The sequence below is a fragment of the Melampsora larici-populina genome (genome assembly GCF_000204055.1).
Source record: "Melampsora larici-populina 98AG31 unplaced genomic scaffold MELLAscaffold_2, whole genome shotgun sequence".
NCBI classification, from domain to species: Eukaryota; Fungi; Basidiomycota; class Pucciniomycetes; order Pucciniales; family Melampsoraceae; genus Melampsora; species Melampsora laricis-populina.
Genome location: NW_006768766.1, coordinates 2,470,524 through 2,481,256, shown reverse-complemented (window position 1 = coordinate 2,481,256; position 10,733 = coordinate 2,470,524). Strand labels below are relative to the sequence as shown.

Here is a 10,733-nt window from a genome sequence, read left to right as displayed (position 1 = left end):
CAAAACAATTCACATACTCACTACCCGGGTTGCTCAACCTCAAAGCCATCGAATTTGCCAGACATACTGAACATGTACCTTCCCTGCGTCTTCCACTTATGCTGGGCAGCATCCAGGTAAAAAGACGGTATTTGACGCTGAATAATCTTGAAAAGATGACTCGCTTGCTTTTCGATGCGCCTTTTTGAATCACCGTGTCTGTGTAGGCTTTGCTAGTCGACGAGCGCACACCAACTCCCTTTGAGGCAGAAAGGGAAGTCGTGCGCGCTCGTTGACGAGCAAACACTACCCGGACACGGTGAATGTCACGTTTGTAAGTACCAAAAGCAAAAGTCCAAAATCAATGAGATGCTCACCGGGGCAAACCACAAAAGTTGATGGCTGTCGGCCAACCCTCACGTTTTCCAAACAGGATCACATCCCGTTCAGCCCGATGAAGAGTGCAAAACTGGGCGGTTTGTGGGAACTAGTGATGTTCAACCATTTCGAATGACCATCAAAGACAACCTCATTCAGCAAAAAAATTGGTAGAGTAAGGGTGAGTAACACTACACGAAATGTCATCTTTACCGGGCGGTAAAGAAAACTACTGACATATAAAAATGCTGAGGCAACAGGAAGAGAGCTAAAAATCTGAAAAAATATGCACCTTGTTCCTAGATGTTGGGGCGTCATGATGAGATTTTTTTGTATTTTACACACATATATTGGTTAATGTACTAACAATAAAGGCTGAAAATTGTCAACAACCCACCTGTAACAATACCTGAAATTTGGGTCCAAATCATGAAGACAATATTTTGTGGTCTAAAAACTTGAATAACTTTTGCAATTCTGCTACAGATAACTTGATTTTTGGATCATTCAAAAGCTGAACCATTCTCCTTTACACTTCATAAAGGTAGTAAGGTGTTTTCTAGTCATGTAAATGCTCTACATATGTTCAAACACTTCTGAATAAATATCTCCGTAGAATCTTTTGCAGACCGGCTACAGATGTGATGTCTGAATGATAAATGTAGAGGAAAGACTCACCTTTTTGATGAATTCAAAATCAAGTGATTCATTTCAGAACTGCAAAAGTTATTGATGTTTGAAGATTTCAAAATCATGTCTTCAAAATCATGGGCCAAATTTCAGGTATTGTTACAGGTGGTTTGTCAATGATTTTCAGCCTTTATTGTTGGTACATTAACCAATATGTGTGTGTAAAATACAAAAAAAATCTCATCATGATGCCCCAACATCTAGGAACAAGGTGCATATTTTTTCAGATTTTTAGCTCTCTTCCTGTTGCCTCAGCATTTTTCTATGTCAGTAGTTTTCTTTACCGCCCGGTAAAGATGACATTTTGTGTAGTGTAACGTGGCCTACTCACCGAAAGGGAGGATGCATTAGGCAAAGACAGAAGCGCGGCTTTCTGACTCTGGAGTTTCGCCGAAGGGTGGGATGGGAGGGGATCTTCACAGAAGGGACACAAGTTGTCATCTTCTGTATCCGACCAGAGCGGTTTGGGACTGGTGTCCAATGCTGCCCCAGGGTTTGCCAAGTCAGCGCTTGGTGTTGCTGGTTGCTTGAGATCTTGAGCTGTAGCTGAGACTGTTAGCACATCGACTTGTTGAGGTGCTGGAAGATCGACTTTGCCACTGTCCTTAGTTCGATGTGGGCAATGATTGGCACGATGATTCTCCTCTTTACAAATGCTGCATTTGTAAAGGCGCTTTATTGATGATTTCAGCGGTTGAGATGATTTAAGAGTTGCTTGTGAAACAGGTTGTGTCGCCTTGGATGAAGAAGGAGCCACCGAATTTTGGGAATCAGTAAGCGTGAAGTTAACTCTGGCGGCTTCCTCTTACGGCGTCAAATCGCGTTCATATTCCGCTGGGTCAGTGTGAAGCACCGGGCAAGTGGTGATTCGGTGGCCCGGCTGAGCACAATGGCTACACCGAGGATTAGCCACCCTTTTTTTTAGCATCTCTTAGAGCTTCTTCGGTGTCCTCTACCTCCATGTCCCTTTTCCAACGTCCTTTACCTTTCTCTTCTTGTGACATTCCAGGGTGTTTGTTTTGATTGGCACGAGGTCTGCCACGGTTTTGAATCTTGACCTTAGCATTTTTAATTGGAACTAGGGAGTACCGGCCGGTTTCTATCTTAGCGAGGTCTTTGTAAACTTTTCGCAGTGAGTGTTCATCAAGTTCAAATAGGCGTTTGACCTTTAACTTCACTGCCTTCTTGAGATTGTCGTGAGTGGCTGGGGGCGCGACCAGAGTGAGATTCCATTGTTGGTGAACAAGCTGAGGTGAAATGTAGTCAGATTGTACTAGAGCACGCGCGAGCTCATGGGAACATGGTAGTCCCCAAGCGCCACAAAAAGATTTGGTACACTCCCTGTTGATTGATTCCGGAATAAGTTTGTACTGAGCCTTCATCTTTTTCAGGGCAAAATGTGATATTACACCAATCAGTTCTTGAAAGCATGTCGGTAGCCCGTTAAGTATTTTTTGACTTTCTACTCCGGTCAAAGTAGCGATTGCCTGATACTGAGAGTCTCCCGCATGCTTGAAGTCCTTGAAACATGTTATGAAATCATTATTGCTGCCGTCTAAAAAGTTCTTGAGTTGATGGTGGCCACCTTCGATTCGGGAAGTTGACGAGTTGCCGAAATGTGGTGTTTGCGACGTGAAAAGAGCGACAAACTTTTCGCTTCGATAGAGCCACGTCTTTTCCAGATACTCCAAAATATGATGTCGTCGAGCGAGTTTCTTGACAGTCTCAAGATGTTCATCGTATGCTTGATTATTTGTGATTTGCAAAAATAGATTCCAACTCTGCATGAATTCTTCCCATTCGGTCTTGTTCATCTTCTTCTTGCAATTCTTGGCAATATTATGATTGATATGCCATATACACAAAATGTGTGTTGCGCTAGGAAACACTTTACCGATTGCATTGAACAATGCTGGCTCAGCATCCGTACAAAACGTTTGAGGAAGCGGGTATGAGTGGTCTTCAGAGTCGCCGTTGAACACCACAGACTTTGATTGCTCCATAGCCCAAACGTATCGTTCTTCGACCTTGCTGTGCATGAAGCACAGGGCCACCGTGAAAGTTTTGTGAGTGTTTGTTGTCCCTACGATGTGAAGCAACGGTAGATTGAATCTGTTGGTTTTATAGGTGCAGTCCAAACCTATGACGGTGGGAAACCGACAAGCTAAGTCGATGCCTTGAGGGCTGGCGATGAAGAGTGATTGCAAAGTTCCGTCACTGGCTGTAGTCGTCCGAAAGGCCCATCGACTTTCCATGATCAAGACGAATAAACCTTGTATTGGGGTGCGTCCAGCTAGCCAAACGTCTCTTTGACGACACAGAGCATTGCAGATGTCTCTGACAAGCGGTTCAGATCCGGGTTCGAAATGCAAGAGTTGACGTATCTGGCTCGCGCGGCATCCAGCTGATGCCAGTAAGTCCATCTGATCTAAGGTTTCCTGGGTGAATCGACAGTTTTTGGATAGATTGTTTGGTTGTTCAAAAAACAGAGGGTGGTTGTGAACATGTTTTGCAGGTGTCTTTGGATCCCGCTGAACAAACCATCAATCCTTACGTAAGTGACAATTCAATGGAACCTCAACTTCACAGTTGTTCATTTTTGTGGAGCTTGCTCGAACCGTGGCTACAGAGTTTACTGGGCGCCCCAAAGAGCACCTGAAATAGATTCGAACCTTTTGATGATGTTTGGTCTTATGACTTTTAATACTGAGTCCGTATCCTTGATGTTGAGCAACAGCATTCAAGTACATAACTCCGCTCGCCATTGCCACAAATTGTTTTCCAAAAACTGGCGGTTTCATGAGTCGCACTGGTTGAATACCTGGATAAGGGAAAAAGAAAAAGAATGTCAGATCTGAGAAATGAAAGTGACATGGGAAGAGAGAAATCAAACGGACCGATATCAGGCCAATTGCTATCACGCTCAGCTTGAAGATCATCAAAGATCTCATTGTCTGTTCCGTAGTTGTCATTTTCAGAAGGAAGTGCTGCATCTTGCTTAAGTTCAGCTTCAGACTGTGCAGGTGCTTTCGGGGAGGAAAGTGACAGGCTGGTGGTTTGAGTGAGTTGACTTTTATCGATGGTTACATTGAAAATAGTTGGTGATAGTCGTTCTTGGGAAGGGTCAGTACCAATAGTTGGTGACATGTGAGACAAAATGGGTGCTGGTGCTTGAGTAGCTTGTGGTTGAGATGGGTGACTTCCATCGGGGTCAGAAGGGATAGCCGGTGACATATGGTAACCATGAGGCGCTGGATATCCGTACGGTGGGTACGGCGGAAAACCGGGCGGAAAACTGGGCTGATAAGAAGTCGGATACATATATTGGGGGAAATGCCCTTGATTTGGGTGGTTTGTGTTCGGAAAGGGAGGAAACGGTTGTGATGTGTTTCCATGATATGGAAAAGGTGGCCAATAGTTATTGGCGGTATGATACATATAGGGATATGAATTTGGTGGGTGAGAGTGGTTCAAAGGTGCCGACGAACTATCTCGAGAATCTTGAGACTTCAATGCCGTTGGGATAGGGTGATTGAGAGACATCTCGAGAGGGGGTGTTATCAGGATGTAGGAATCGGTAGCGTGGACCAAGACCAGGACGGTGCGACGTCTGGTGTTGAGGTGAACAAAGAAGACGGTGTTTCTGCACAGAATTGCCTAGGAGGAAGGAGGAGTCAGTCAGCCAGCGCAAGATACTTGAGAGGGAGAGGGAGGGAACTATAGACTTAGACTTACCATGTTGGACGCCACGACCGTGTTTGGCCAATACATATTGGATGGTCACCTCTGAGAGGTAGCTTGATGAAGGAGGTCGCTCAAATCAATCAACAGTTGGTTACAGGAGAGGTACAAATGAACCAATGCGGAAGTGGTGAGGAAGAGAGATGTGGATAGCCCGGTTTGGCAGTCCAGAATTCAAGAGCCTGGTTTGGATAGCGTGAGGATGACATGGGTAGAGGGTAGCCCGGTTAGGAAGAAGCCCGCTTGCCTGTGATGGACAGCCCTAGTTTGAGGAATTGCTGCGGCTGCGGCGAAATTTGGCAGGAGCGTGTCCGGGTTGCCAGAATCAACGCGGGTAAAGTACCAGGAAAACCGGGCTTCGGGTAAAACTCATCCAGTCGCCAAATAGTGGCGTCCATTATCCTTTCTGTACCTTATAATAGGTCAGAGCTGTTTTACATCAAAGTTCTTGTTCGAGTTTGTGCTTATCAGAGCGGTAGTTTAAACAGGTCAGAGTTGTTTTACATCAAAGTTCTTGTTTGAGTTTGTGCTTATCAGAGTGGTAGTTTAAACAGACCGTGTTCGAAGACTCAAAGACATTCTTAATAACCAATTGCGCAAAGGTAGCATCAGATGCACAGCCAGCATATTTGGCTTGGAGCCAAAAATATGACGAGTCCTCCGATTTTGACTCCGAGTGAAGCACCATCCAAGCATCCAATTGGAGGCAATGGCCAGGGCCAAAAATTGCCTCAGAACTATCCCTTGGGTTCTCTTTCCCTCAGGCTCAGGGGCACCATCTGAGAACTCCTCAGACATTTGTCTCTGAGCCAAATATGCAGGCAGTGACACAGTAGGGGGTTTCAAGTTGAGATTTGTTTTGGGTATTTTTTTAAAGTTTGGACAAGTTGTTAATAAAAATATTTTTTGTAAAACAGATGTATTTTTAATTCAGGACACCTAAAAAGGTGTCCTGCTTCAAAAAAATTACGCATATTTTACAACAACGTGCAAGTTGTTGTAGCATAAAATTACTGAAAACATTAAGGGGGCTCAAGTCAAAATTTTTGCGGCCTTTTCTTAAAAAATTGGGGAAAGTTTTTTATGGTACCGTGCTGTGAAAACTTTTCCCAAAAAAAATTGGGATGTCATATAACTTTTCCCAATTGCATAAAATTTTGCGTAAATTTTATGCAATTAGGGGTTTCAAGTTTGAGTTTTTGTGTATCTTTAAGTTTTAAAAACTTGGACCACCTGTGGCTACCTGACCCTTAGGGTAATACCCGAGGGAAAACGTGTAATTCCTGGCGGGTAAAGCCCGTCTCTTCCCTTATAGACTCAAGGACAAGCAGGACGTGTCTCAAGACTCTCTTTTCTCACACATCTCCTTACAAAGACCTATTCGGACGCGTCTACAGCCCCAGACGTGTCCATAGACAAGTCTCTACTGCTCAGCCGCACTGCTCAGCAGACCAGCCACGGCCCAGATCAATCTACACACCGACTACCCCACCCTTCAAATTTGCTACACTACAACAACCTCAAGCTTGATTGCGTATCCTACCTTCCACCTCGCACACACACATCTTCACCCAATTCCACCAACCTCACATGCTGGAACCCTCGACTGATCACAACACATCAAACTTTGACAATTTCACTTACCTCACACTTCGGAACCCCTATCTGATAACTAAAACTAACTCAACAGACTTTACAGACCCCTCATCAAACGGTCTTGCCGGGTCAGATCATCAACACTTACTCAACGGTTCCATGAACACATTTGCTCATTGGACATTTCATTATGGTGAGTCTTCATTTAGTCGTCTTCATTTAGTTGTTTTACATAGGCTAACTTGTATCTTTTGTTGTCGGAGGAGTCAGCCATCAACTGCAACATTACTTTTGTATAATTCTCGAAGGTCAAGCAAGAGGAGACATCAAATTAACGAAGATCAACCCCAGCTCAATAAATTTTTGAATTACTCTGCTGTCAAGATCAATTCATCGAATTAACATGAAACAAATGAAAAACGATTGATTCATTCAATACCATTATCATTAAATCAGACAAGGATTGAAGGATTGTGTAGTCAATCGATTCTTCTAATATTTTGAACAAATGAAAATGTATTTCCAATTGAGGGTGGTCGAGTTTGAAAGCACAACTAGTACAGAGTAGCACTACATAAGTACATGAGACTAAACACAAACTTATTCGTAATTTGAATTAAGAGAGGATGCATATGATTGAAGTGTTGATTCAGTGGTTGAGTCAGTGTGTGACTATACAAATCATATCATGAGAGCAATTATGAAATCAAGAGTCATTTCCTTACTGTACATTGAGAGTTTGAATTGATTGAGACAATGTTCGAAAAATGATTCAAAGGGACTTTATCAATGGCTGACAATTTGAATAGCCAGAACCAAGCCTGACATAATTGAAAAACTCAATTGATTAATTTGAGCGAGAAGGCTCACTTTGATTCACTCTAGTGAATCGTACTTACATGATGTTCACCTAACTCATGTCGGTTTCAGTTCATGTTAATTGGTACAAGCAGTACTGAGATAATGGTAACTCTGTATTGTTGAATTCAAGATGAAGCAGCTGTCAGAAGGGTTGAAGTTGACATTGGCCAAGATGAGATGCGGCTGAGAAATTTCGTTTAATTGAGTTCACGATACTTGATTCATTAAGTTCTCTGAAAGAACAACTGCTCCAATTGTATGATATCAATGGCAAATTACTGTATAGCAATGAAAGGTATGATAAATGTGATTCATCCTTAGACCAATCAATCACGAGAGAACAAATACGGAACATGTGAAACTAATATTGCAAAGTTCTTGAAGCATCAATGATGAAAAGTAATTAACGCTGAAATGTAACAGAAGCTTATTGACCTGATACACAAACAAAAGTGGTACTCGGTCAAGCGACTTTGTACTCAGCAACAAGAGCAACAAAAAGAGCAACAAAAATCAAGACAAAAATAACATGAGAAAAACTTTCAACTTTTTGAACGTGTACTTTACTGTCAAGCCCATCCCACTAAAATGACAGAACTATTGAAAATCGAGAAATTACAAATAAGAGTTTCAATATCACGTCTCATCACTTTCAGCGTTGGAAAATCCGTTCCACTCATCGTCCAAACCTTTCCACTCCTCTTCTTCTAAATATGCATCCCCTGCGGGTGTGCCTGGTTCGTCTTCATTGGCTTGGTTGAGTTGACTATCATCGCCATCATCCGCAGAGATCTTCTCGAATCGGAACAGTCCGTTTTGTGCATCGTTAAGCCATAGTGATCGCTTACTATTCATACCCTTGAAACCCAGTTTCAAGACTTCGGGTGGAAGAGTGGACCCATCCTCTTGAATGAGGCGAACAGGGAAACCTTTTTCTGGCAATAACTGAGCAGGATCGGGTCCGCGGGGAAACCCTTTAACTTCGATACCTAATACTAGACCTGTAAGAACATCACATTTAGTCAGTGCTAGTCAAAGAAGGAATCAGGAAATAGGAACCCTTGACTTACCCAATTGAGAGCGCAATAACAGCGCAAGGTCTCCCTTGACTTTATCACCTGAGGACACGCTTTTAGTAGTCTCGGGTTGCTTGTTCTTGCCAATCGCGCTTGCAACAGCCTTTTCAACTGAAAGACCCTGGGTGTGTGTAGCAAACACAGTTGGGAAATTGCACTCCTTACGAACATACTCGGCCAGGTCCGGGTGAGAGGTGTACTCTTTGATCACACCATCCCGTCCCCTCCGAGCCGGCTTGTGTAGCAGGGCGAGTGGTAGCTGCGAGAAAGTAATATGCGAAGTCCATGTGATTAGACTCGTTTTCAATCTAAAAATGATACATATATGTATGTCAGTTTGTCAGCACATGATATTATAACATCTTTTGTAGATATAATCACACTCACCTGATTATGTAGTTTCTTAACACATTTCAAAGACCGACGGTTATAATTGGGGAGAGATGGCCCATTAGGTATACCAGAGGCAACCTTATTGTAAGCTTGAGATACCTTTGTGGTACAAACCATTTCATCATAAAGCTTTTGTAGATCCGCTCGTTCTTCGGGGGTCAAATCAATATCTTGACTTCCTTCATCATCAGAATCGACATTGGGTTTACGAGGGCGAGGTAGACCAGAGAGTAGGTAGAAGATCGGAGGGTCCCATACACGCTTCTCCTCCTTGGAAAGGCCTTTCCACATAGCAGATAATTTACGGTTTCGTTCTCCTAAGCCTCCTTTCTCGCTGCCCGGTGGCACTATCATAATCATGAAAAGATCACACCACTCAGTCAAACGTCAATCTAAAGTCTTGCAAATTCAACTTACTTTTAGTTCCAAGAGCCTTGATCGAATATCTAGACCAAAGTCGAAGACAATCCGGAGTTCGCGTACTGCCGAGCTCACCACTAAGGAGAATTATCCAACTGTCAGTTTTAATTCAAGATATCGACTTCACATAAGAATCAAAAGATGACTCGACTCACAGTGCTTTCTCCAATGTAAAAATACTGACATTGGCCACCAAAGCAAGGACGGCCTTTTGTTGTATGTAGAGCTTTTGAATTGCTTTCGCTTCGTCAAAGATGTTTTTCGCCACTGCGGTTCCCAAGGTCTTACCTTCTTGGTATTCTGATACACGTGACGGAGCCCAATCCTCCACGTGACTCTTATAATTCATAAGAGTAGGCAGTTCGATTGCGACATTGGTCGGGTTCTTGTTGCTAGGATTTCCAGTAGTGTTGGCCGGGTTTGAAGAAGTTGCAAGGGTACGCTGAATTCTGGTGATAAGATCATCATCATCATTTAGATCTTCTTCCAAAGAATTTGTAATGTTATCGTTGGATCGAGTAGCAGTACTAGTAAACTCTTCAATGCGAGGTCGCTTTTGACGTTGTCGAGCTGGTTTTCGAGACTTGGATGTCTTTGCAGGGACATTAATGTTGCGACCTGGTGATTGTGGTTCGATTTGCAAATCTAGAATGTCCGGATCTGGTAGATATGCATCTTCGGACTCGCCAGAGTCGGAGTCGGAGTTGGAATCAGGGGTACAAGTGCGATTGAGAGTTCGCTGGGTGTTATCCGGGGTAGGTGGAGCGCCGGGCTGCAAAGTTGAGCAAGCAGTTCGGAGACTTCTAGTTTCTCGAGTTGAGGAAGTCTTTGGCGGATTAGGTGAGGCCACAGGTTGGTTTTTCTTTCTTTTAGTTTTTGACGTTGTGATTGTGGAAGCGAGTGGTGGATTGGAAACCGGTGGTGGAGAAGGTAGTTTAGCTCCTGACCGAGTTCTCCTCATGATGGATTAAACAAAATATAACAAGCGATGAGTAAAACGGAAAAAGGAAAAGCCGTGAATGATAGGAGGTGGGGTCGATTTCTTCTAGTATTGGATGGTATTAAATGGTAGGATGTTGAACGGTGTATGGTCTGAAAATTGTGTCTAAGTATATAAAAGGAACTTGAGATTGGCGTGGAGATGTTGAGAACAGGGCAGAAACTAAGCGAATGCTGCCCTATGCCTCAAATAAAACCCTAAATAAAAACCTGTATGTTCCTTTCAAAATGAACCGAGTTGATTTTGAGCAAAACGTGATATTTTGAATGTTTGAGGGTGATTATGAAGATGAAGGTGGTGAGCTACAAGGATGTATGATATAGAAAAAATGTGCTTCTTTTAGAGTAGAATATATTTCTGAAATTATGACATTATAGAAGTAAAACTTCAGTGAGTTTGTGCGTGTTTCATGGCAGAGCGGGAGCCAAACAAGGTATCTTGAGTTTTTGATTGTAGATATGAAGATGAAGGCGGTGAGCTGTAAGAACAAACAATAGAGATAAAATGTGCTGCTTTTAGAGCAGTATATATGTCTGAAATTATGACATTATAGAAATAATACTCCAGTGAGTTTGTGTGTGTTTCATGATGTGGGGATC

The 10,733-nt window shown here is 43.0% G+C and overlaps 2 protein-coding genes across 2 annotated transcripts; one reads left to right on the top strand and one right to left on the bottom strand.

Annotated features, from left to right (window-relative positions):
• Window positions 1-626: 626 nt before the first annotated feature.
• MELLADRAFT_54723 (uncharacterized protein) lies at window positions 627-9,483 on the bottom strand (the record flags this gene model as incomplete). The annotated part of the gene is made up of 8 exons (XM_007404338.1): window positions 627-648; window positions 6,160-6,164; window positions 6,703-6,713; window positions 6,741-6,751; window positions 6,847-6,864; window positions 8,941-9,061; window positions 9,132-9,211; window positions 9,290-9,483. Coding segments are annotated over 5 exons (424 nt in total), but the record flags the coding sequence as incomplete, so codon positions are not given.
• Window positions 9,481-10,236, top strand: MELLADRAFT_70680 (uncharacterized protein; the record flags this gene model as incomplete). The annotated part of the gene is made up of 1 exon (XM_007404593.1): window positions 9,481-10,236. The coding sequence occupies one exon, from the start codon at window positions 9,743-9,745 to the stop codon at window positions 10,103-10,105; it is 363 nt and encodes a 120-aa protein (XP_007404655.1).
• Between the last annotated feature and the right edge of the window lie 497 nt (window positions 10,237-10,733).